At 18.0% G+C, this 27,898-nt stretch overlaps 3 protein-coding genes across 3 annotated transcripts; 1 reads left to right on the top strand and 2 right to left on the bottom strand.

Annotated features, from left to right (window-relative positions):
• Positions 1–178: 178 nt before the first annotated feature.
• Positions 179–25,422, top strand: LOC127290165 (WD repeat-containing and planar cell polarity effector protein fritz). The gene is made up of 15 exons (XM_051318589.1): positions 179–400; positions 1,161–1,290; positions 4,872–5,049; positions 5,364–5,557; positions 6,027–6,127; positions 7,895–8,009; positions 8,479–8,688; positions 9,025–9,188; positions 9,525–9,632; positions 9,956–10,164; positions 10,413–10,536; positions 10,611–10,783; positions 18,182–19,653; positions 24,757–24,892; positions 25,153–25,422. The coding sequence occupies exons 1-15, from the start codon at positions 318–320 to the stop codon at positions 25,233–25,235; spliced, it is 3,480 nt and encodes a 1,159-aa protein (XP_051174546.1). The 5' UTR covers positions 179–317; the 3' UTR covers positions 25,236–25,422.
• LOC127290187 (protein Flattop) lies at positions 6,163–7,567 on the bottom strand. The gene is made up of 2 exons (XM_051318621.1): positions 7,223–7,567; positions 6,163–6,620 (listed from the first exon to the last, which is right to left on the bottom strand). The coding sequence occupies exons 1-2, from the start codon at positions 7,412–7,414 to the stop codon at positions 6,411–6,413; spliced, it is 402 nt and encodes a 133-aa protein (XP_051174578.1). The 5' UTR covers positions 7,415–7,567; the 3' UTR covers positions 6,163–6,410.
• Positions 25,399–27,709, bottom strand: LOC127290185 (uncharacterized). The gene is made up of 4 exons (XM_051318619.1): positions 27,544–27,709; positions 27,017–27,094; positions 26,662–26,795; positions 25,399–25,718 (listed from the first exon to the last, which is right to left on the bottom strand). Exons 1-4 carry the CDS (start codon positions 27,565–27,567, stop codon positions 25,430–25,432), a joined length of 525 nt encoding a protein of 174 aa, XP_051174576.1. The 5' UTR covers positions 27,568–27,709; the 3' UTR covers positions 25,399–25,429.
• Positions 27,710–27,898: the final 189 nt, after the last annotated feature.

Here is a 27,898-nt window from a genome sequence, read left to right as displayed (position 1 = left end):
AGAAATAAAAAATAAGAATTAATCATAAATCGCCATCTATGATGTGACAATAAAACAGTTGTTTGCCAAAATTAATTTTTTTAAAGGAATTAACCATCAGGCGCCATCTGTAGGCAAAAAGTCTTATCAACTGTTGAGAGAAAAAAAAAAAAATTCTTTCCCACATATAAACATAACCTTATGTTGTTTATGTTTTAATAAACAAGAAAATATTGTTTTCATTTTCTTTTTTTTCTTTTTTTTCAAAAAAAAAAAAAAAAAAAACAGTTTTACATGTTTTATTTAGAAACAATAAATAAATATTAAAACAATTAAAAATGTTCGCTTTATTAAGCGAATTAAAATTATGGACATTAAATGAAGATGTTTGTATTAAGGACACAGATTTTGGTGCATTTAGGTATGTAATTTTTTTTTTGTTTTGACAAAAAATATTATTAATTTTTTTATTTTCTCTAAAAACAAAACAGATTTTTTTTTTTTTTTTGTTTACTATTAAAATATATTTAAAATATTTTTCTTTTATATATTTTTATGGTTTAATTTTAAGAATTTTTGTTTGTAAATTTATATATAACCACTTGTTGAACTGTCACATTTGTTTATTTAATATTTATTATTATTATTATTATTACTAGATATTACTATTATTATTATAATTTTTAGTATTTTTATTATATTATTTATTATTTATTTTATTTATTATTCTAAATAAATAAAAAATTTAACTATTTTTCAAAATAATTTAATTATTTATTTTTACTCGTTTATTTGTTAATTACTGTATTATTTTATTTATTATTTATTTAAATTAATTTAATTACAATACACAGAATTATTTTTATTATTATTATTATTATTATTATTAAAATTATCTTGAAATTAAAAATTATTTTTAACAAATAGAATTAGTTTAAAGTTTATAAAAAATTATCTGTAATAGTTAAAATTGAAATAATTTATTGTCAAATCAGATTTTTAGTGAAAAAAAAAATATTTAAAAAATTTGCATTTATTTATTTATTTTTTTGTTTTAATGTTGATTGAAAAGTAATTTTTTGAAAAAAAAAACAAAAAAAAGAAAACAATATTTTTTTAAACATTAATTGTTTAATGGGTTTTTATTATTTTATTTTATTTTATTTTTTTTTTATTTGTAGATATTATGACAAACGAATTGAAAATGTTTATGCAGAAGGAAAACGTTCCTATTGTGAAAAACGAGGAATGATTTATACACCACAAAATAAAAAAGGAATAAAACTCAAAGATTCTCTCAAATATTTAGAGGTAAAAAAATTTATATTAGAAAAAATTTTTTTTATTAATTTTTGATTTATTAATTTTACTAAAAAAAAAAAAAAAATTATTAAATAAAAAGTAGGATATTAGTTTTTAGTTAGATTTTTTTTTTTTTTAGTTTTTTTTTTATAGTTATATTTATAGTTATATTAGTTATATTTATAGTTATAGTTATATTTTTAGTTTTATAGTTATTATTTTTATTTTATTTCGTAATTATTTTTAATATATTTTATTTTTTCCACTAATATATTACAATTTATTTATTTCATTTTTCTAAATTTAATTTTTCTTAATTTTTATTATTTATTTATTTTTCTATATTTAATTTTTTATTTATTTTATTCTATTTCATTAATTTTTCAAATTTTTTATATTTTATTATTTTAATTTTAGCTTATTATTATTTTTTTTTTTTTGTTATTATTTTATTATTTTAATTTTAATTTTATTATTTCTATTATTATTTTACAGGCCTCGGATTATACGATTTTTTCGACTTTTTCCGACTTTTACTTAACAATACGAAATTATTCGACTTATTTTTAATAAAATGCGACTTTTTTCGATTTATTTTTAACATTTTTGAAAAAAAAAAAATTTTTAACAAAATACGATTTTTTTTCAGTATACAATGCAGATATTCTTTAGATCTTCTTTAATTCAATAATTTAATAAATTTTTAACTAAAATTCTTCACTAAATTAATTATTATTAATAATTTTAATGAAATTCAATTCACAAATACAAATATTTTTAATTATTTTTTAATTCAAATATTTATGAAATTTAATAATTGTTTATAATTTCAAAAAAAAGAAATTAAACAAATTTAGTAAATAAAATTACACGAAAAATTTTAATTCAAAATCACTTGAAATTTAATTAATTGCAAAAATTTCAACTATTTTTTAATGATTTTTATAATATTCTTCGAAAATTTCAATTATCTGAATGCAAATTTTCAAAATTAAAAACTTTTGGAATTAAAAATTTTAAATTAACTAAAATTCAATTATTTTCCAAAATTTCAATTGAAATTCAATTATTTCTAAAAATTTCGATAACAAAATCCACTGAAATTCAATTATTTTTAAAATTTTCAATTCTGAATTAATTAAATTCAATTATTTTCCATTATTTCAATTCAAAATCAACTAAAATTCAATTATTTTGCAAAATTTCGATTGAAATTCAAATATTTTCCAAAATTTCAATTCAAAATCATTAAAATTTAATTATTTTTTAAAACTTTCTATTAAAATTAAATTACTTTTAAAATTTTTAATTTAAAATTAACTAAAATTCTATTATTCTCCAAAATTTCAATTAAAATTCAATTATTCAAAAAAATTTCAATTCAAAATAAACTAAAATTAAATTATTTTCAAAATTAAACTTAAAATCCAATTATTTAAAAATTTTTTAATTCAAAATAAACTAAAATTCAATTATTTTTAAAACTTCAATTCAAAATTAACTAAAATTCATTTCTTTTGAAAATTTTTAATTAAACTTCAATTATTTTCAAAATTTTTAATTGAAATTCATTTATTTGGAAAATTTTCAAAACTTTTTATTTAAAATAAACAAAAATTTAATTGTTTTAAAAAATTTCAATTGAAAATCAACTAAAATTCAATTATTTTTCAAAAATTTCAATTGAAAATCAACTAAAATTCAATTATTTTCCAAAATTTCAATTGAAAATCAACTAAAATTCAATTATTTTCAAAAAATTTCAATTTAAAATTAACTAAAATTCAATTATTTTCCAATATTTCAATTGAAAATCAACTAAAATTCAATTATTTTCCAAAACTTCAATTCAAAATCAATTAAAATTCAATTTTTTTGAAAAATATTTATTAAAATTCAATTATTTTCCAAAATTTTCTATTCAAAATTAATTTTCAAATTTTTCAATCAAAAATGATTTTAAATTAAATTATTATCGAAAATTTTAATTAAAATTCAATTATTTCTCAAAATTTTTAATTCAAAATGAACTGAAATTCAATTATTTTAAAAAATTTTAATTGATGTTTAATTATTTTCCAAAATTTTCAATTCACAATCAATTATTTTCCAAAATTAACTAAAATTCAATTATTTTCAAAAATTTCAATTAAAATTCAATTAATTTAAAAAATTTCAATTTGAAATCAACTAAAATTCAATTATTTTCCAAAATTTTCTATTCAAAATTAATTTTCCTAATTTTCAATCAAAAATGAATTTAAATTAAATTATTATCCAAAATTTTAATTAAAATTCAATTATTTCCCAAAATTTTTAATTCAAAATGAACTGAAATTCAATTATTTTGAAAAATTTTAATTGATGTTAAATTATTTTCCAAAATTTTCAATTCACAATCAATTATTTTCCAAAATTAACTAAAATTCAATTAATTTCAAAAATTTCAATTAAAATTCAATTATTTTAAAAAATTTCAATTTGAAATCAACTGAAATTCAATTATTTTCCAAAATTTTCTATTCAAAATTAATTTTCCAAATTTTCAATCAAAAATGAATTTGAATTAAATTATTATCCAAAATTTTAATTAAAATTCAATTATTTTCCAAAATTTTTAATTCAAAATGAACTAAAATTCAATTATTTTCCAAAATTTCAATTCAAAAATAACTAAAATTCAATTATTTCCCAAAATTTTCAATTCAAAATCAATTATTTTCCAAAATTTCATTTCAAAATCAACTAAAATTGAATTATTTTCCAAAACTTCAATTCAAAATCAATTAAAATTCAATTATTTTGCAAAATTTCGATTGAAATTCAAATATTTTCCAAAATTTTCTATTCAAAATTAATTTTCAAATTTTTCAATCAAAAATGAATTTAAATTAAATTATTATCCAAAATTTTAATTAAAATTCAATTATTTCCCAAAATTTTTAATTCAAAATGAACTGAAATTTAATTATTTTGAAAAATTTTAATTGAAGTTCAATTATTTTCCAAAATTTTCAATTCAAAATCAATTATTTTCCAAAATCAACTAAAATTCAATTATTTCCAAAATTTCAATTGAAATTCAATTATTTTAAAAAATTTTTAATTAAAAATAAACTAAAATTCAATTATTTCGAAAATTTTATTATTCTCTGAAAATTAACAAAACCTTTTTAAAAATTCAATTATTTCTATTAATTCTTGATAATATTCTTATAGAATTATTATCATTACTGAATTAATAAAACAAATTTTATAACTAATAACATTAGTTATTTAAAGTAAAATATTTATTAACCAATTAAATTTTGTTAAAATTGAAAAAATCGTCTTATTCGACTTTTTTTCGAATATAAATCGACTAAATCGACTTCTTTTTTTTTCTACATTAAACTCGATCTAAGGCCTGATTTTATTATTTTAATTTTATTATTTATTATTATTTTTGTTATTATTTTATTTTGTAATTTTCTAGTATGTTTTTTTTTTTACTTTCAATATTTATTTATTTACTTCTATTTATTTTATTTTATTTTTGATATTTTCTTTTTTCATTAAAAAATAATTTAATCATCTCCAATTATTCTTAGGAACAATTAAAAGATCATTCAACAATATATTGTCAATGGAACGATCATTGTACAGTAACTTTAATGCTTGGAACTGGTTTGCTCATTTATATTCAAATAAGCGTTCAATCAAATGATATTGAAAAAATAGTTTTTGATAAATATTTAGTTGGAAAACTCTCCGATCATATTTCCGATGGTACGTTAAATTTTTATTAGTTTTTTTTATTCATTTTAATTATTTATTTCTTTTCTTTTCTCTTTTTTTGTTTTGTGTCTTTCAATGTAAAAATATTTTTAATTATTTGTAAATTTTCTTTTTTTTTTATTTTGTGTCTTTCAGTGTAAAAGTATTTTTAATTATTTGTAAATTTTCTTTTTATTTTTTTTAAATTGTGTCTTTCAATGTAAAAGTATTTTTAATTATTTGTAAATTTTCTTTTTTTTTTTTTTTATTTTGTGTCTTTCAGTGTAAAAGTATTTTTAATTATTTGTAATTTTTTTTTTCCACAGTTGTAATTACAAAAAATCATTTGGTTTGCACCTATAATGATAGTCAAGTGACAATGGTGCATTTTACAAAAACAAAAAGACATTTTTTCGACAAAATTAGTCGATTGGAGCCGAAAATAAATTCTTTTGAACTTTGCGGTCCAAGTAATCGTCGATTAGACAAAAAAATTCAATCAAATCGTTCCGGCGATTTAGTGAGTATTTTTTTTTTTTTTTTTAATATTATTATTATTTTAAAGTATATTTTAATAAATTTAATTATTTTTTAACACGAATTTTCAAATTTTCGAATGAAATATTTTCAATAGATTTTATTTTTTTATATAAAATTTTTAGCTACCAAATTTTTGATTTAGCAGAATTTTTTTTATTTTCCATTCATTTTTCTTTTACTTAAATTAAAAAAAAATTCTCTTTAACTAAAAAGTCATTTAAAGAAAATGAAAATTGTAAAATATAAAAATTCTGCACAAATCAAAAATTCAGTAGCTAAAAATTTGATTATAAGTAAAAATTTTTATAGTAAGAAATTTGTTTTAAATAAAAATTCGTATTAAAAAGAAATTATTAAAAATTTGTTTCTTTTTAATAATAAATTAGAGAAAAATTAGAAATATAATAAAATAAATAATGAAATAAAAAAAATTTTTTTTTTTTTCAAAGATATTAATTTGGTGGAAATCGGCAATGAATGAAATTTATCCATGGAGTCCAACGATAAAAGAACATGATCGAGCAAATGTACAAATTCATCGATTAAATGGGTAAGAATTACAAAAAATTATTTTAATTATTTATTTATTTTTTTTAATAGCCAAAATATATTTTTTTTTTTCTTTTTATATTTTACACGTTTGGATGCAATTGAAATTTGACTTTATTTAAATTTACGCTACGCAATTTAGAATCTCTAAATGAAATGCAGCAGAATTTTTATTTTTATTTTTTTTTTTTTTTTATTCCTTTCTCCTTATTTTAAAACTGATGTCGTTTAATGTTAATTTTTCATTTGCTTTTTGGGTTTGCTTTTAACAGAGTTGAAACGATTTAGAATTTTCTTCTTCTTCTTTCTTCTGAATTTGAGGATTTTTTATTTTTATTATTATTGGTAAGATTTTTTTCTGACTTTTTTCCATTTTCGCATGTTGCACGATTAAATGCTTTATGTTCTTTCCACAATTGCATTCGATATTTTGAAGGCGTTGATAATTCTTGTGCTACAAATTTTGTTATTTTTTTTGGAAGCTCCCACGTTGTCTAAAAAAAAAGAGAGAGAGAGAGAAAAAAGGAAAAGAAATTCTAAATTTTCTATTTTTAATATTTGCATTTTCCTGACAATTTTTCAATTTTTTTTTTTTTTTATGGGAATTACGAAAAAACATTTAATTTTCGAATATTTTTTTTTTTTTTAGAAATTTATTGAAATTCAATTAATTATTATTATTTTTTTTTAAATCAAATAAAATTAAAGTAAATTGCAAATTAAATTAAATTAAATTAATTATTTTTTTTTTAATCAGCAAATAAAATGAAAGTAAATTAATTATTTTTTTTTAATCAGCAAATAAAATTAAAGTAAATTGCAAATTAAATTAAATTAATTTTTTTCTAAATCAGCAAATAAAATTAAAGTAAATTGCAAATTAAATTAAATTAAATTAAATTAATTATTTTTTTTAATCAGCAAATAAAATTAAAGTAAATTAATTATTTTTTTTTAATCAGCAAATAAAATTAAAGTAAATTGCAAATTAAATTGAATTAAATATTACTAAATTAAATGAATTATTTTCTGTTTTTTAAATCAGAAAATAAAATTAAAATAAATTGGAAATTAAATTAAATTAAATGCAACTTACTTTGAAATTCTCTCGTTCGTGATTGGTTTTTTTTAAATGAGCCAATAAATGTCCTTTATTATCACATTGAAAAGTAGTTATTCTACAGTGTCTATCGGGAAATTGTGGATACCATTTTGGAATTTGCCAATTTCCCAATCTTTTTGGTTTATAATTTTCTTCCATCCAATGAGCATGCCAATTTTGTGACATTTTTTTTTTTTTTTTTTTTTTTTTTTTTGCTCTTACTAACTAAAACACTTAGAAGTAATTTTTATTTTTATAAAATAACAATTTGAGTAGAAAAAATTTACTTTAACTTGAATTGAAACAGAAATTTGTTATACCCAGTTACCATGGCAATTATATAGATTTAATAATCCTTTTTTTTCTCTTTTTCTTTTTCTTTTTCTCTTTTCAATCATGAAAAATACGAAATTAAAATTATTTAAATTCTCTAAATTAAAAAATCAAAATAATTTTTTATTTGTCTTAAAAAGTTAATAATTTTTTTTTTTTTTTTTTTTTTTTTTTTTTTTTTTTTTTTTTTTTTTTTTTTTTTTTTTCCTATATTGATACTAAAAATTTAATAATTGTCGCAAAAATTTTTTCTTTTCTCAAAAATTGTGCATGAATTTGAAATTGAATTTTTCTTTTTTGGGAAAAATTAAAAATGAAGATAATAATTTTCAGATTAAAAATGGATTTAATTTGTTATTTGCGAACTGAATATGATCCACTTTGCATAACATTTAATACATTACATGAAAATGTAATTCACTCGATAGAACAAAAAGTTTCTCGAAAGGTACAATTAGAATATTTATTAATTAATTTTAAATTAAACGAAAATTATTTAATTATTATTAATTAAATAATTAAATAATTAACGAAATTTAAATATTGATTTAACGATCATAATAATTAAATTTTTAATCTAAATTAATTACAATAAATAATAATAATAATAAAAATAAATTAACAATAGTAATAGTAATAATAATAATTACTGTTTTATATTATTTTTATTATTAGTAATTATTATTAATTTACTAATTTTTGTTTAATGATTAAATTTATTATTATTTATTTTATTTATTTATTTTATTTCTAAATTAATTACAGTAAATAATAATAATAAATTAACAATAGTAATAGTAATAATAATAGTTACTTTTATTATTAGTAATTATTATTAATTTACTAATTTTTGTTTTTACTGATTAAATTTGTTATTATTTATTTTTTTTTTTAAATGAAAATAAAATAAAAAATAGGGCGAAATCACAATTGAATGGAGGACATATGAAGTTTCGCAGCAAGATAAATTACAAAGAATAAATGTAGTTTCGATACCAATTACAACGCATACGAGTTGTGTGAAATTTTCTCCAAATCAAGAAATGCTGTTACTTTGTTGTATCGATGGTTCGATAACATTGCATGATCAACCAAAAGGCACGAGTAATACCGTCAAAGCTGCTTTTGTATGTTATTTTTGGTTAAAAAATTAAAAAAAAAAAAAAGAATTTTGTTTTGAATATTCTAATTTTTTTTTTCTATTCTAATTATTAAGAAAAAGTATTTTTAAATATTTTAATTGTTAAACATTTTTTTTTTTTAATATTCTAATTATTAAGAAAAAGTATTTTTAAATATTTTAATTGTTAAACATTTTTTTTTTTTTATTAAGAAAAAGTATTTTCAAATATTTTAATTGTTAAACATTTTTCTTTTTTAATCTAATTATTAAAAAAAAAAAAAAATAATATCAACTTTTGATTTGCAAATTAAAGAAACATTTTACGTTAAAATTTTTTTAGATTCCGACATTTGCAAGTTGGCATGGAGATGGAATAATTTTTACACTTGGCAATGAAAGGGGACAATTTCAACATTTTGATATTGCATTTTCTTGCATTAAAAGTCAAATGTTAACTGAAGAGTCAACATCAATGAATATTTTAGATCTCTCTTTTTATTTTAGGTATTGTATTGTATTTATTTATTTATTTATTTTTTTTTTCTAATTTTCATTTTTTAATTACAAGTTTTTTTTTCGATTTATTTTTTTGAAAAAATTTTCCCTGGCAAAAAATAATTATATTAAGTTTAAAATAAAAAAAAATAAATCAAAAATTTGAAAATAAATAAATGTAAATTATTTTAAAACAGAAAAAAAAAAATTTATATATAAATAATTATTTGAAAATTAATATAGAAAATAAATTTAATTATTAGAAAATTATTACAAAAAAATAAAGGTTATTTTTAATAATTATTTTAATAATTATTTTAATAATTATTTTTTTAATTAAATTAGAAATCAACCGATACTTTTTCGCATGGAATGGAGTAAATTACCAATGGAAGAATTTAATATTCAACATTATAAACAAAGTGATGCACTTTTTTTATTATTATTTGAACGGTGAGTGAATTTATTTGTTTTAATGTAAATTAATTAATTTAATTATATTTTCACTAATTTATCAAATTTAATTAAATAAATTATTTTATTTCTATTTTTTCAATATCTAGAAAATATTTCAAAAAAAAATTAATTACTTTTCAATTAATTGTTTTAAATTATTGGAAATTTTAATAATTTTCTCAATTATATTTTTAAAAAAATTACAATTATTTTTGTAATTATTATTTTACAAATTAATTAAATTTGAATATTAATTACGGATTCTTTAAATTATTATTAATTATAATTTTGATTTTTTTTTTTTTGTTTTTAAATTGCAGAGGACCTATGGGAGTTATTAAAATAATTGAAGGATGCAATTATCCCGGCGATGCATTAATTGAAAATTATTTAAAACTCGAATTACCCGATAAAGCAACATCTCTTTTACTTTCAATGAATTGGGATTTACACACTAAAAATTGCATGCATTCACTTAATCAAATTGTCAATTATCTTTTTAAATTTCCTCTAACTCCCGAAAGAGAACGTAAGTAATTTATTTCATTTTATAAAAAGGTGAATAAAATTTTTTTGAAATAAATAATTAATATATATATATATTTAATAAATATATTAAAAATAATTAACAATTAATATTTAATCAATATACTTATATGTTTCTAATAAATAATTAATACACTGTATTTAAAAAAAAATAATAATTAACAATTAATTTTTAAATGAATAATTAACAATTAATTTTTAAATAAATAATTATAATTTTTTATTTAAAAGATTTAATACAAATTGCATTGGGAAGTTTTCACGTACCAGTGAGACCAATAAGTCAAATAGTTGAAGAAGAATATGGAGATGAAGTTCGTGATTTAACAAGACGATTTTTTCATCATCTTCTGAGGTATTAATTTTTTTTCATTTCTTTTTATTTTTGCAAATAAATTAAAAAATTTTCTTTATTTTTGTTAAATACAGATTTCGACTTTTTGAAAAAGCTTTTAGATTAGCGATAGATTTAAATGATCATGATTTGTTTATGGATATTCATTTTTATGCAATTGCAATGAAAGATACAGAATTGGCGAATGCAGCAAAAGAAAAAGCCGAACAAATTTTAAGCAGATCCAATAGTTGCGACGACAGTTCACGTAAATACTTTTTTTTTCAATTACTATTATTATTATTTTTTAGTTTCATTTTTTTTTTTTTTTTTTTTTTTTTTTTTTTTAATTTAATTATTAAATTATTCATTTAATTAGTAATGGCTTTGGATTATATAGGATTTTTTTTCGACTTTTTTTACATTTTTTTTTTTTTAATTTAAACAAAATAGGATTTTTTAATATTTGGTACAATGCAGATATTTTTTAAATCTTCTTTATTTAAATTATTTAACAAATTTTTCACTAAAATTCTTTATTAAATTAATTATTATTAATAATTTTAATGAAATTCAATTATTTTAAATTATTTTTCAATTCAAATATTTATGAAATTTAATTAATTGTTTATAATTTCAAAAACAAAAAGAAAAAAAAAATTAGCAAATAAAATTATACAAAAAATTTTAATTCATAATCACTTGAAATTTAATTATTTGCAAAAAATTTCAATTATTTTTTTAATGATTTTTATAATATTCTACGAAAATTTCAATTATTAAAATGCAAATTTTCAAATTAAAAATTTTTGGAATTTAAAATTTTAAATTAACTAGAATTCAATTATTTTCTAAAAATTTCAATTGAAATTCAATTTTTTCGAAAAATATCAATACAAAATCCAAAAAAAAAATCCAAATCCAATCCAAATCAAAATTTATAAACTTTCAAAAATTTTAATTCTGCATTAATTAAATTTCAATTATTTAAAAAAAATTTCAATTCAAAATAAACTAAAATTCAATTATTTTCCAAAATTTTAATTCAAATTCACGTATGTAAATAAATAAATAAATTTTAATTATTTTTTTAATTTTCAATTAAAAATAAACTAAAATTCAATTATTTTGAAAATTTTCAAAACTTTTTATTTAAATTAAAAAAAAAATTCAATTATTTTTAAAATTTTTCCATTCAAAATTAATTGAAATTCATTTATTTTCAAAATTTTTAATTCAAAATTAATTTAAATTCAATTAATTTCAAAATTTTCAATTCTAAATTAATTAAATTTCAATTATTTTAAGAAATCTTTAATTAAAAATAAACTGAAATTCAATTTTTTTAAAAAAATTACAATTAAAATTCATTTTTTTTTTTTTTAAATTTTCAATTATAATTCAATTATTTTCAAAATTTTATTTAAAATCCAATTATTTACAAATTTTTTAATTCAAAATAAACTAAAATTTAATTATTTTCTTAAATTTCGATTGAAATTCAATTACTTTTTTTTAAATTTCAATTGTTATCCAATTATTTACAAAATTTTCAGTTAAAAATGAACTAATATTCAATTCATTTTAAAATTTTCAATTTAAAATAAACTAAAATTCAATAATTTTCCAAAATTTCAATTCAAAATCAATTAAAATTCAATTATTTACTAAAAATTTCAAATCAAATTTCTAATAAATTCTTTAGTAATAGAAATAATTGAAAATTTCAAACAATAATCTTTTGAAGTTTAAATACTTTCAAAAATTTGAATTCTAAATCTTTTGAATATTCAATTATTTTAAATAATTTTAATTAAAATCTATCAAAAATTCAATTATTCTCACAAAAATTTCAATAGAAATCAAAAAAAAATTCAATTAATGTAAAAAAAATTTAACTATAATTGATCCAACATTTTTTTTAAAGTCTCAATAAAAATCTGTCAAAAATTCCGATTATTGTTCAAAATTTCAGTAGAAAAAAAAAAAACAAAAATTAAATTACTTTTTCAAAATTTTTGAGAATTTGAGAAAATGTTTTAAATAATTAAATTTTCAATGAATTTGATTAAAATATTATAATTGAAATAAAAATTAAAAAATCAGAAAATTTGTGAAATAATTGAATTTTAGAAGATTTTTAATAAAAATTTTATAATTTTCCATAATTTCAAATTAAATTTAACAGAAATATTCAATTATACTTTTTTTTTTAAATTTAAGTTCATTTCAACCAAAAATTGAATTCTCAAAAATTTTAATGCAAATTCGTTAAAAAAAAAAAAAAACAAAAAAACGAACAGAAATTAAATTATTTTCCAAAAAGATTTTCATTTCAAATTTGCAAATAAAATGAATTATTTTAAAAAAAAAGAATTTTTTTTTTATCAGTCAAAAATTCTATTATTTTTCAAAAAAAAAATTTAGAAAATAGAAAATAGAAATACCAAAAATTCAATTATTTTTCCATAATTTCAATTATAATTGGTCAAAAAATAAATTTAAAAAAAAAGTCTGAATAAAATTGAGGCAAAAATTTAATTACTTTTCAAAAAAACATTTCAGATAAAAATCACAAAAATTCAATTATTTTAAATAATTTTAATTTAAATCTATTAAAAATTCAATTATTTTTTTTAGAATTATAGTTTATTTCGGCCAAAAAATCAATTTTTAAAAATTTTTAATGGAAGTTAGTAACAAAAAAAAAAATTAATAAAAAAACGGACAAAAATTCAATTATTTTCTAAAATTTTAGTTCAAATCCGCTAAAAATTCAATTATTTCTAAATATTTACTTATTATCGTTCAAAAATTCCATTATTTTCATAAAAATTTCAATAGAAATCAAAAAAATTAAATTATTTTTCCATAATTTCAATTCAAAAAAATTATAATTCAAAATCACTTGAAATTTAATTATTTGCAAAAATTTCAATTATTTTTTAATGATTTTTAAAATATTCTTCGAAAATCTCAATTATCTGAATGCAAATTTTCAAATTAAAAACTTTTGAAATTAAAAATTTTAAATTAACTAAAATTCAATTATTTTCCAAAATTTTAATTAAAATTCACGAATATCAATAAATAAAGAAAAAAATTTAATTATTTTTTAATTTTCAATTAAAAATAAACTAAAATTTAATTATTTTCAAAATTTTCAATTCAAAATCAACTAAAATTCAATTATTTTCTTAAATTTCGATTAAAATTCAATTATTTTTAAAAATTTCAATTGTAATCTAATTATTTACAAATTTTTCAATTAAAAATAAACTAAAATTCAATTATTTTCAAAATTTTCAATTAAAAATAAACTAAAATTCAATTATTTTAAAAAAATTACAATTTTAAATAGGGTCAGTCGGGGTAAATCCGAACGGGGGGTAAATCCGAACGCTAATTATTTCAGCTTAATTAAAATTTTTAAAAATAAGTTCGATATGAGAATTTTTACCTCAGATCCTCTTCAAGAGATTCTAAGTATTATCCCATTTTTTGTTTGTTAATTAGCAACAGCATAAACAAAGATAACAAGTATTGCAAAAAAGATTGAAAATCAAAGATGACACTCTTTCAGTATTTTGTCTCGTATTTCAAGAAAAAGAAGCTAAAAATTCATTTTATTATTTATAATTGTTTGTTATGAATACTAGAACAGAAACTATATTTGATTTTTGCCTTCTGTAAAATTTTATTAATAATATCAGACCGTTCGTATTTACCCAAGAAAATTGGAAAACTGGGGTAAATCCGAACGGTATTTTTAATAATTTTTTTTTACATCAAAGCCACACAAAATTGTTTTTATTTGATTACACTATTATTTTAACATTATAAAAGTACATAGAAAAAAGTTTTTCTTTCTATACGTATCCTCGTTAGTAATTAATAAGCAGAAACTTAATCTCTGTTCTCTCGAAGAAGTGTGTCAAGTTTTTTGCCAAATGGTTTGTTGAAAAAAGTTTTTCAGGATCTTAATAAAATTTGGTATTCTACGGTTTTTGGGGTCGCTAATTACCAATTTGAAGTCAGTTTTTCAAAATTCAAAATGGCGGACGAGAATTAAAAAATTCATTGGATTCGCTCGAAAATTGTTACTCGGGGGGTTTCAGGATTAGCAAATTTGATCATTTTTAAAAATAAGTTTTAGGAAAGTACGACATTTTGAATTTAAAAAATTTGACTTTTATTTTTGTATTTACGTTCAATCACTCCAAAATACTTTCAGTACCAAGTTTTGCAAAAATCCATTATGATTTGATAAAGTTATTGAAAGTTTTAATTGTGTAATGCATTTTAATTTTTAACCTGTTTGATTTTTGTATTTATATATGATGCATTATTACATAATAGGTTTATTATCGTATTTTTTTTGAGTTTTTATATAAGTTTAACAATTGCAATACTTTAAATTTATTTTCCCTAAGATTTTTCTGAAATACAGTGGCGTTCGTATTTACCCCCATATTTTAGGAAAGTTGCAAAGTATCGAGGTAAATACGAACGCTAAGTTTCCTGCGATTGTAATTTATCAAAAATTTTTTCTACCCCATAAAATTGTTCTATGGAAGTAAAGTAACAACTTCATGCACCAGAATACCGGAAGTATTTTTTTTTTAAAGAAAAAACTTATGTTATTGTTGAAACTTACTAAAAGCGTTCGGATTTACCCCAGTTGACCCTAAATTAAAATTAAATTATTTTCCACAATTTCAATTTAAAATCAACTAAAATTCCATTATTTTCAAAATGTTTAATTAAAATTAATTTATTTTGAAAATTTTCAAAAATTTTTATTTAAAATAAACAAAAATTCAATTATTTTCAAAATTTTCAATTTCAAATTAATTAAAATTCATTTATTTTCAAAATTTTCAATTCCAAATTAATTTAAATTCAATAAATTTCAAAATTTTCAATTCTGAATAAATTAAATTTCAATTATTTTAAGAAATGTTCAATTAAAATAAACTGAAATTCAATTCTTTTCAAAAATTACAATTAAAATTCATTTTTTGTTTTTGAAAATTTTCAATTAAAATTCAATTATTATCAAAATTTTAATTGTAATCCAATTATTTACAAAATCTTCAATTAAAAATAAACTAAAATTCAATTATTTTCAAAATTTTCAATTAAAAATAATAATAATAATAATAATAATAATAATAAAATAAAAATCTAGCAAAAATTCCGATTTTTGTCCAAAATTTCATTAGAAAAAATACAAAAATTAAATTACTTTTTCAACATTTTAGGAATTTGAGAAAATTTTTTAAATAATTAAATTTTCAATGAATTTGATTAAAATATTATAATTGAAATAAAAATTAAAAAATCAGAAAATTTGTGAAATAATTGAATTTTAGAAGATTTTTCCCGTGTGGAAAAAGCCACGATCTTGCCCTCAAGAGTTCGGGGCCCCCGGCGGGGGCCCATGAGGGCTGATCCATATGGCGAATCCATGAGGGGCACCGTAGGGGCCCCGCATGGATCGCCCTCATGATCGATTAGCAAAATTTTCTAAGTCCAAAAATCAAATATTTTTTTATCACCAAAAAATTAATGTTTATAATGATTCACAACAATGAAAAACGCGTTTTTAATTAAAATATATTTTCACTTTTTTTGAAAATAACACTCACACTTATGGCGAATCCATGAGGGGCACCGTAGGGGCCCTCATGATCGATTAGCAAAATTTTCTAAGTCCAAAAATCAAATATTTTTTTATCACCAAAAAATTAATGTTTATAATGATTCAGAACCACGAAAAACGCGTTTTTAATAAAAATATATTTACACTTTTTTGAAAATAACACTCACACTTATGGCAAAATAGATGAGGGCCACCGTAGGGGCCCGCATGGATCGCCCTCATGATCGATTAGCAAAATTTTCTAAGTCCAAAAATCAAATATTTTTTTATCAACAAAAAATGAATGTTTCCAATGATTTAAAACAACGAAAAACGCGTTTTTAATAAAAATATATTTACACTTTTTTGAAAATTCGCCTGAGATGATTCATGATAATAATCATAAAGCATATAATTAATTATATTTTATAAATTGCATTTGATTGGAAAATATAATTTAATATCTTAACTTTAACTAAATGATGTTAAGCACTTTTCTTTGTTAGGTATTTTTCAAGTTTAAATAGCATCAAGAAGTTAGCATTCGTTTTGAAGTAGCGTGCGTAGCGTAGTTGGTAAAGCGTTAGACTCATAGTCCGTAGGTCGTAGGTTCGATTCCCCCCATGCGTTAGATTTATTTATTTCTCAGGTTTGCGTTTAATCATTAATTCTATGTATGAATTAATTGAAAAATGAAAATATCCGTTAATAGTATGCATAAATTAAATATTTTTTAATTTTTTAATTAATTAATTTATTATTACTTTTAATTATATCCGACAGTTAATTAATTAGAACGTTAATTAATAAATTGAATTTGAGTAAGAATTTAATTTAAAATTGAATAATTATTAAATAAATATGTTATTTATTCATAACTTAAGCTTATTTATTATTAATTAACTTTTATTATTAATATTATTGATTAAAAAACATTATGGCAAACTTGAGGGCAAGATGAGGGCAAACGTGAGGGCCCATAAGGGCGCCCGTAGGGGCACCCTCATGGATCGCCCATGCGGGCGCCCTCATCGATGAGCATGTCGTTTCCATGAGGGGCCCCTATGGATCATCCATATGCGGCCCTCATGGCATGAGGGCGATCCATAAGGGCCCCCGCTGGGGGCCCACATCACTTTTCCACACGGGTTAATAAAAATTTAATTATTTTCTATAATTTCAAATTAAATTTAACAGAAATATTCAATTATATTTTTTTTTTAAATTTAAGTTCATTTCAACCAAAAATTGAATTCTCAAAAATTAGTAACAAAAAAAAAAAAAAAAATTAATAAAAAAACGGTCAAAAATCAAATTATTTTCTAAAATTTTAGTTCAAATCCGCTAAAAATTCAATTATTTCTGAAAATTTACTTATTATCCATTAAAAATTCAATTATTTCTAAATATTTACTTATTATCGTTCAAAAATTCCATTATTTTCACAAAAATTTCAATAGAAATCAAAAAAATTCAATTATTTTTACATAATTTCAATTTTAATTAGTCAAAAAATATTTAAAAAAAAAAAAGAATCTGAATAAAATTGAGGCAGAAATTTAATTATTTTCAAAAAAAAAAATAATAATAATAATAATAATAAATAATTGAATTTTGATCGAGTTAAAGTTAAGATTTTTAGAAATAACTCGAGGCCTATTATTTTATTATTAATTTAACTATACTAAATTATTAATTTAATTAGTAAATTATTAATTTTATTTACTAATTATTAATTTAATTTACTAATTATTAATTTAATTAGTAAATTATTAATTTAATTAATAAATTATTAATTTAATTTACTAAATTATTAAGTTAATTAGTAAATTATTAATTTAATTACTAAATTATTAATTTTATTTACTAAATTATTAATTTAATTAACAAATTGTTAATTTAATTTACCAAATTATTAATTTATTTACTGAATTATTAGAAAAGTGAATAAATTGTTAATTTAATTTTTTATTTACCAAAAAAAAAAAAAAAAAAAAAAAAAAATTCATTTTTTCTGTCTAGATTCCACGTGTTCGCGTCCATCATGTTCACTTTGTTCCGATTCAGTGAGCGATAAAGATGACGATTCATTCACAGATGAATCAGAAAATAATGAGAAATTATTAAATTTAAATCGAAATCGTTCAAAATTAATAAATAGTCAAGCGCCACCACTTCCGGTTCTTCATTCTTCTCTCTATCCAAATACAACTAATTTTACAATTCCCTTTAATGATTCAAAATTTGAAAAAAATGATGGTAATTTAAGATCAACATTTAATTTATCCACATATTTACCTGGATCATTTAATAATTTAATTCATTTAAATTCACAATTAAATAAAAATTCCTCCCCATCATCATCGTCATTGTCATTGTCAAGGCAAATAAATTCCAATTTTTCCCAATCGCTTAGCAATATTGAAAGTTTAATTCCAAATTATTCTAATTCAAATTTAAAATCATTTAATAATTCTATTGATCATTTTGGAAAAACATCATTTAATGGTAAAATTTCCGATGAATTGACAAATTATGGAAAATCATATGGCGAAGTTAGTGAAAATTTTGAACAATTTGGCAAATTTTGTACAAAAGAAAAATCATTTATGGAGAAAAATTTTTCAAATACACAATTATTAGAAACGCCAAATGAAATGAATTTATCATTTAATGGAAAATCAAGGGGATTATTTAATCCTGTAAGTTCTCTTTTTTATAATTCAAATAATGTTCCTTTTAACGATTCCGATGATGATGATGATGATGATGATGAAGAAGAGGAAAAAGAAGAAGAAGAGAAAAAAATACCCGAAAAAGAAGAAGAAGAAGAAGAAGAACAGAAAATTAATTTAATTTCCAAAAATTCACCGGTTTTTCAAACAATTGAACAGAAAAAAAGTCAAAGACTCTCGGCATTTGATATTCCACCACCGCCATCAATGTCAACGAGTTTAGCGAAATATATAAAAAATTTGCCGAAAAAAAATATCCCCTTATCAAGAAGTACTTCCGGATTAATTGAAATGGAAGATTCTTTATTAAGATTACAAAATTCAAGATCAATTTCAAAATTAGGACAAAATTCGAGTTTAAATTTTCTATTAAATCACAATCATAATCATCATAATCATCATCATCATTATCAACATCAACAACAACAACAACAACGAAATAGTAAATTTCAATCAACGAAAAATTATAAATTAAATTATGATTTAAATCATGTGCCATGTACGGCAAGTTGTGATAATTTATCAACAACAATGAGAAATATTTATCAAGGAAGAAGTGGTAACGATTTAAAAGAATCGAAATTATTTCGTATTGGACAGGAAAAAAAGGAGGTGAAAAAATTTTCAAATATTCCACCATTGCCAGTTATTAATTCAAATTTTAAACATTATTCAATGGAAATTGCTAATACATCGTCAAATGAAAAGCCAAAAGTCAAATTTTCCGATACTGTCACACATATTCTTGTTCCTGGAAGTGTAAGTTTTTAATTATTTTTTTTTCTCTCTATATATGTATTTAGAAATAATAAATTAATATTTAAATTAAATTAAAAATTAATCCATTAAGGACCAAATATAGAAAAATTTTGCCTAAAGTTTGGCAATTTAAAACCAACTAAACGCATTAGGAAAAAAATTCACAATATACGTTTTTTATGGTCCAGGAACCGTTCTTTTAAGTGGTGCATCTAAAAAAAAAACCGTAAATTTAAAATTAAACAAATTACATATAACTAGCAAAATTAAACGCGTGCCAAATTGAGTATTTAAAATTCAATTATTATCCGAAATTTTAATTCAAAATCAATTAAAAATCCAATAATTATCCACAAAATTTTCAATTTAAAATTTAATTATTTAACAAGTTTACAATTTAAAATGAAATAAAATTCAATTATTTCCCAAAATTTTAAATTCAAAATCAATTATTTAAATTTTCAATCAAAAATGAACTTAAATTAAATTATTATCCAAAATTTCAATTAAAATTCAATTATTTCCACAAAATTTTCAATTCAAAATGAACTGAAATTCAATTATTTTGAAAAATTTTAATTGTAATTCAATTATTTTCCAAAATTTTCAATTAAAATTCAATTATTTTAAAAAATTTCAATTTGAAATCAACTAAAATTCAATTATTTTCCAAAATTTTCTATTCAAAATTAATTTTCCAATTTTTCAATCAAAAATGAATTTAAATTAAATTATTATCCAAAATTTTAATTAAAATTCAATTATTTCCCAAAATTTTTAATTCAAAATGAACTAAAATTCAATTATTTTCCAAAATTTCAATTGAAAATTAACTAAAATTCAATTATTTCCCAAAATTTTAAATTCAAAATCAATTATTTTCCAAAATTTAAATTCAAAATCAACTAAAATTCAATTATTTTCCAAAAATTTCAATTAAAAATCAACTAAAATTCAATTATTTTCCAAAATTTGTAATTTAAAATCAACTAAAATTCAATTATTTTCCAAAATTTCAATTCAAAATCAACTAAAATTCAATAATTTTCCAAAATGTTCAATTCAAAATCGATTATTTTCTAAAATCAACTAAAATTCAATTATTATCCAAAATTTCAATTAAAATTCAATTATTTCCCAAAATTTTCAATTCAAAATCAATTATTTTCCAAAATCATCTAAAATTCAATTATTTTCTAAAATTTCAATTAAAATTCAATTAAATTTGCAATTGAAAAATCAACTAAAATTCAATTATTTTCAAAATTTTCGATTTAAATTCAATTATTTTCCATTATTTCAATTCAAAATCAACTAAAATTCAATTATTTTCCAAAATTTCAATTGAAAATCAACAAAAATTTAATTATTTTCCAAAAATTTTAATTGAAATTCAATTATTTTCCAAAATTTGCAATTTAAAATCAACTAAAATTCAATTATTTTCTAAAATTGCTATTCAAAATTAATTATTTAAATTTTCAATCAAAAATGAACTTAAATTAAATTATTATCCAAAATTTCAATTAAAATTCAATTATTTCCACAAAATTTTCAATTCAAAATGAACTGAAATTCAATTATTTTGAAAAATTTTAATTGTAATTCAATTATTTTCCAAAATTTTCAATTAAAATTCAATTATTTTAAAAAATTTCAATTTGAAATCAACTAAAATTCAATTATTTTCCAAAATTTTCTATTCAAAATTAATTTTCCAATTTTTCAATCAAAAATGAATTTAAATTAAATTATTATCCAAAATTTTAATTAAAATTCAATTATTTCCCAAAATTTTTAATTCAAAATGAACTAAAATTCAATTATTTTCCAAAATTTCAATTGAAAATTAACTAAAATTCAATTATTTCCCAAAATTTTAAATTCAAAATCAATTATTTTCCAAAATTTAAATTCAAAATCAACTAAAATTCAATTATTTTCCAAAAATTTCAATTAAAAATCAACTAAAATTCAATTATTTTCCAAAATTTGTAATTTAAAATCAACTAAAATTCAATTATTTTCCAAAATTTCAATTCAAAATCAACTAAAATTCAATAATTTTCCAAAATGTTCAATTCAAAATCGATTATTTTCTAAAATCAACTAAAATTCAATTATTATCCAAAATTTCAATTAAAATTCAATTATTTCCCAAAATTTTCAATTCAAAATCAATTATTTTCCAAAATCATCTAAAATTCAATTATTTTCTAAAATTTCAATTAAAATTCAATTAAATTTGCAATTGAAAAATCAACTAAAATTCAATTATTTTCCATTATTTCAATTCAAAATCAACTAAAATTCAATTATTTTCCAAAATTTCAATTGAAAATCAACAAAAATTTAATTATTTTCCAAAAATTTTAATTGAAATTCAATTATTTTCCAAAATTTGCAATTTAAAATCAACTAAAATTCAATTATTTTCTAAAATTGCTATTCAAAATTAATTATTTAAATTTTCAATCAAAAATGAACTTAAATTAAATTATTATCCAAAATTTTAATTAAAATTCAATTATTTCCCAAATTTTTTAATTCAAAATGAACTAAAATTCAATTATTTTCCAAAATTTCAATTGAAAATTAACTAAAATTCAATTATTTCCCAAAATTTTAAATTCAAAATCAATTATTTTCCAAAATTTAAATTCAAAATCAACTAAAATTCAATTATTTTCCAAAAATTTCAATTAAAAATCAACTAAAATTCAATTATTTTCCAAAAATTTCAATTAAAAATCAACTAAAATTCAATTATTTTCCAAAATTTGTAATTTAAAATCAACTAAAATTCAATTATTTTCCAATATTTCAATTGAAAATCAACTAAAATTGAATTATACTCCAAAACTACAATTCAAAATTAATTATTTTCCAAAATTTCAATTCAAAATCAACTAAAATTCAATAATTTTCCAAAATGTTCAATTCAAAATCGATTATTTTCTAAAATCAACTAAAATTCAATTATTTTCTAAAATTTCAATTAAAATTCAATTATTTTAAAAAATTTCAATTTGAAATCAACTAAAATTTAATTATATTCTAAAATTTTCTTTTCAAAATTAATTTTTCAAATTTTCAATCAAAAATGAATTTAAATTAAATTGTTATCCAAAATTTCAATTAAAATTGAATTATTTCCCAAAATTTTCAATTCAAAATCAATTATTTTCCAAAATCATCTAAAATTCAATTATTTTCTAAAATTTCAATTAAAATTCAATTAAATTTGCAATTGAAAAATCAACTAAAATTCAATTATTTTCAAAATTTTCGATTTAAATTCAATTATTTTCCATTATTTCAATTCAAAATCAACTAAAATTCTATTATTTTCCAAAATTTCAATTGAAAATCAACAAGAATTCAATTATTTTCCAAAAATTTTAATTGAAATTCAATTATTTTCCAAAATTTGCAATTTAAAATCAACTAAAATTCAATTATTTTCAATCCAAAATCAAGTAAAATTCAATTACTTTCCAAAGTTTCAGTTTAATATTAATTGTAATTCAATTACTTTCCAAAATTTCAATTCAAAATCAATTAAAATTCAATTATTTTAAAAAATTTTAATTGAAATTCAATTATTTTCTAAAATTTCTATTCAAAATTAATTATCTAAATTTTCAATCAAAAATGAACTTCAATTAAATTATTATCTAAAATTTTAATTAAAATTCAATTATTTTCCAAATATTTTCAATTTAAAATCAAATAAAATTTAATTATTATCAAAAATTTGAATACAAAATTAATTGAATTTTCAATAATTTAATTTAAGAACATCTAAAATTCAATTATTTCCCAAAAATTTTCAATTTAAAATCAAATAAAATTTCATTATTCTCAAAAATTTGAATACAAAATTAATTGAATTTTCAATTTTTAATTTTTTAATTTCAATTATAATTCTAAAGAAATTCAATTATTTTTAACTATTTTAATAATATTGTTTGAAAATTCAACTATCTGAAACCATTTTTCAACTAAAAATGATTTTCAAATTATTGTATTTTGTATTTTATTTTTTTTTTATTTTCTAATAAATTTTTAGTGAAATCATGTAAAATTTTAATTAAAAATCACTTAAAGTTTCAATTAATTTCAAAAATCTCAATTTTAAATCTTTGAAAATTCAATTAAATTTAAAAAATGTTTTCCAAAAATTGTTTGATAAATTATTTTTAGTTCTGTAAAATTTAATAATTGTTTTTGAAAATTAACAATAGCTTTTGAAATTTAATTATTTCTAAAAATTTCAACTTTAACCCTTCGAAAAGGATTATTATTAAAAAAAAAATAATTTTTATTTAAAAATCTGTAAAATATTTTTGTTAAAATAAAAAACAAATCCACTGTTTTTTGGAATATAAATCGACTAAAACGACTTTTTGTGTCTTTAAATTGATTCGAGGCCTGTGTTTTTATAATTAATATTTAATAGATATTCGTTGGCCCCTGGTACCTTAAAAATTAATTTTGAAAAATAAATTTTTTTCAAATTACTATCTTGTACGAAATTTCCTGGCGCATCTTTTTTCTCCTCATAAATTTTTTCTATTTGTATACAATTTTTGAATGAATATACAAGTTTAAAAAAAATTTCGTTTGGTAAACGTTGTGTACTTCAGCATCGTGAATTGAATTTTCGAATTTGGAATTTTTAAGAAACTTATTCCAAAATTTGGAAATACAATTATACAACTTTGGCAAAAATGAGAAAAAGAATTGTCAAAATTTGACACGTCATAAGATTACTATTCAAAAAAAAAAAAAAAAAAACACGTGAAATCAGAAAAGGCCAACTTCAAGTTAGGACAGAAGGACAGACCAAGCATTTTATTATTATATAATTATCTGTAATTTGTTTAATTTTAAATTTACGTTTTTTTTAGATGCACCACTTGAAAGAGCGGTTCCTGGACCATAAGAAATGTATATTGCGAATTTTTTCTTAATGCGTTTAGTTGGTTTTAAAAAATTGCCAAACATTAGGCAAAATTTTTATACATTTGGTCCTTAAAGGGTTAAAATAAATTTGGTGGGGCAAAGAATAATTTTTTTTTTTTTTTACAATTTTTTTAGGGACAAATTTATAGGCCATTGCAAAAAAGATCAATAATGCAATTGCATCCAATGGATCCAAAAAGAGAATTAGCTGAAAGTTTACCACTTTGTTTAGGAAATGATGATTATCTCAAGGATTTTCAACCTCTTTCAAGTAAGATGAAATAAAATTTAACAAATATTTTTATAAAAATTTCCATCAACGTTTTCGAAATTATAAATAATTTTTAGAAGCGCAATAATTAATTAATTAAACAAAATATAATTATTATTAATTAGAAATATCAATTTTAAAAAATTTTTATTAGAAATTTTTAAATAACAAAATTTTTAGCTACCAAATTTTTATATTAACAGGCCTCGGATATTATATCTTAAATATTTATATTTTTTTTTTTGCCTTGTCTATTTCAGAAGATGGAACTTCAAAAACAAAAGATCCTCCAAAAACAGAAGAGACTGCAAAAATAAAAGTCGTACACTTTGGCCTCTTGTGAAAAATGAAAAATCGCACATAAAAAAAAAAAAAATAGATTAAGTAGAGAATCTAATTTTCATTTAAATAAAACAATAGATTATAGTGTTTTATATTTTTGTACAAACTTAGAAGGAAGATATATAGAAATAATTATAAATATATTAATAAAATAAAATAAAAACAATTTTTTTTCCATATAAATGAAATTTTTATTTATTCTTTATTTTTAATAGTTTCAGCGAGTTCATCTTTTAATTTAATTAAATCCGTATCGGGAATAAAACGAGTTAATTCTTTATTTGGATCAAAATTATCCACAACAATATTAACTCCCATTGGTAATGTTGCTTCTAAAATTCTCATTAAAATTGGTAATGTTATTGATGTTATATTTGACATTTGAATATTTCTTTCGTAAATATTAAATTTGTATTCATCATCTAAAAAAGTGCTTCTTGGTTTATATTTTTTAATATGATATTCTCTTGGCGGCAAAGCCCAACTGAAAGAATGGTATACAAAACAAAATAATTATTTATTTTAAATTATTATTATTATTATTTAAAAAATAAAATTTTATTCAAAAATCTGTAAAATTTGATAAAGTTTTGCCTGAAATTTTTTTTTTTTTTTTGACTATCACAAATTAAAAACTATGAAAAATATTTTAATTCGAATAAATTACTTAAATCAGGCAGATTTTCTTGTACATCGAATTTCAAATTAATACAAAATTAAAATTTAACGGAATTTATGTCAAGCAAAAATTGCATAAAGAACAATATTTTTTTTAACTGAATTATTATTTTAGTAAATTTCGATTTATTAAAATATTTACTTAACAAAAATTTTCATTAAATAAATTTACAATTAATAGAATTTCTATTTAAAAAAAATTCTTAATTAAACAAAATTTTTGATAAAAGAAAATTTTAATTCCAACTAATTTTTATTTAACAGAATTCTCATTTAAGAAAAATTCTACTTTGTTTCTTTTTGTCAATTTTTCCAGACATAAATTTCGTTAAATTGAAATTATATTAATTTAAAATTTTTTAAAAAAAGTATTAAAAAAATTATAAGAGTTCTGCTAAATAGAAATTAAATCGAGTTTTAGTTAAATGTAAATTGAAAATTTTGCAATAATATAAATTTCATTTTATACAATTTTCAAAAATAGAAATTCGATAATTTAATATTCGACGGCGTGTAAAATTTTTTATAAATTAAATGTGAGTTATTAGCATTAAAATAATAAATTATTCGTATTAATGGAATAATTTACTTTAATTGAAGTTGAAATCGCTAAAATAAAATTCAAATAATTTTTGATTTATATTAAAAAAAAAACCAAATATTTCACTGCAAAAAAATTAATTAATTGTTATACAAATTTAAAAAAATCATTTATTAGATTCAATAAATAGTAATAAATAATAATTAACCTTTCCTCAACTTCTATATCCAATTGATCAACAAATTTGTGAACGAATCCTTGATATTTTTCCACAACAGGAAAGTCGTATCCTCTAATTTGTAAATTTATTGTCGGATAAATTGGAATTTTAGGTTTTAAAGCCTTAAAAAGAAAAAAAGAGGAAAACATTTTTTTATACTTCTCAAAATTTATAAAAAAAAATTAATTAAATTTTTATATAATTTTCTATAAAAAATAAATTTTTATATAATTTTGCTATAAAAAATAAATTTTTATATAATTTTATATAAAAAATAAATTTATTTATATATAATTATTATTTTTTTTTTTTTTTTATATAATTCAAAAAAAATTTTTTTTACCTTTAAATAATCAGGTTCATATAAACTGTAAAACCTTGATAAAATTGGTTTTAATTGTATTTGAGACAGACGATTTAACTGTAGGAGAAAATATTTAATTTAATATAAATTTATTCATACATAAAAAAAAATAATTTAGAAACAAAAAAAGAAACGCAAAGAAAAAATTATTTATACTTTTAAATAAAATAATTTATAAAATTTATTTTATAAAGTTAAATTACTATTTAGAAAATCAAATATTTATAGGACTCTATTATTATTTTAAATTATAAATTATTACGAAAGAAAAATTATTAATCATAATTTAATAAATAAATAAATAATTAATTTTAAATTTGATATAAATTTGCTCAACGGAATAATAAAAAAAAAAAAAAAAAAAAAAAAAAAACAGAAACTAAATCCTCAATTAAATTTATAAGATAAAAATATTAAAATTTTTATTTATGCAATTTTTAAGGTTATATTGACAATAAAAGTTACAATAAAAATACTTTTTTCTTATGATTTAATAAAATACTTACGTTTTTTGATGCAGCGAATGCCATTCTTAGGTTTCTTTACACTTTATAACAATTTATTTTATAAATATATTATTTATTTAATTACAAATAATTTCTAAATATTTATTGCATATTTTTTTTTAAATTCCTCTATTGTTGTTTTTCTACAATATAATAAGTAATTGAACGTAACTTCCACGTAACTTTGATAATAATCGCAGGGTTGTGTAGTTGCGCGCATATAATTTAACGTAAATTTCTCTTTAACATTAAATAGAAAATAAATTAAATAATAATAATAACAATAATAATAATAAATGTCATAATAATAGCAATAATAATAATAATAATAATAATAATAATAAATAAGTAAATA

This window comes from Leptopilina boulardi, unplaced genomic scaffold (assembly GCF_019393585.1).
Source record: "Leptopilina boulardi isolate dan_hultmark-lab unplaced genomic scaffold, ZJU_Lbou_2.1 LbouV2_55, whole genome shotgun sequence".
NCBI lineage: Eukaryota > Metazoa > Arthropoda > Insecta > Hymenoptera > Figitidae > Leptopilina > Leptopilina boulardi.
The sequence above is the reverse complement of the archived record's forward strand: the minus strand, read 5'-3'. Positions and strand labels throughout refer to the sequence as shown.

Coding starts and splice junctions, on each gene's coding strand:
- LOC127290165 (XM_051318589.1), top strand. CDS start 318: ATGTTCGCTTTATTAAGCGAATTAAAATTATGGACATTAAATGAAGAT. Junction 9,189..9,524: donor GATCTCTCTTTTTATTTTAG/GTATTGTATTGT, acceptor TAATTAAATTAG/AAATCAACCGATACTTTTTC. Junction 19,654..24,756: donor ATATTCTTGTTCCTGGAAGT/GTAAGTTTTTAA, acceptor CAATTTTTTTAG/GGACAAATTTATAGGCCATT.
- LOC127290187 (XM_051318621.1), bottom strand. CDS start 7,414: ATGTCACAAAATTGGCATGCTCATTGGATGGAAGAAAATTATAAACCA. Junction 6,621..7,222: donor ACGAACGAGAGAATTTCAAA/GTAAGTTGCATT, acceptor CTTTTTTTTTAG/ACAACGTGGGAGCTTCCAAA.
- LOC127290185 (XM_051318619.1), bottom strand. CDS start 27,567: ATGGCATTCGCTGCATCAAAAAAC. Junction 26,796..27,016: donor ATGAACCTGATTATTTAAAG/GTAAAAAAAATT, acceptor TTTCTTTTTAAG/GCTTTAAAACCTAAAATTCC. Junction 25,719..26,661: donor GATATAGAAGTTGAGGAAAG/GTTAATTATTAT, acceptor CCATTCTTTCAG/TTGGGCTTTGCCGCCAAGAG.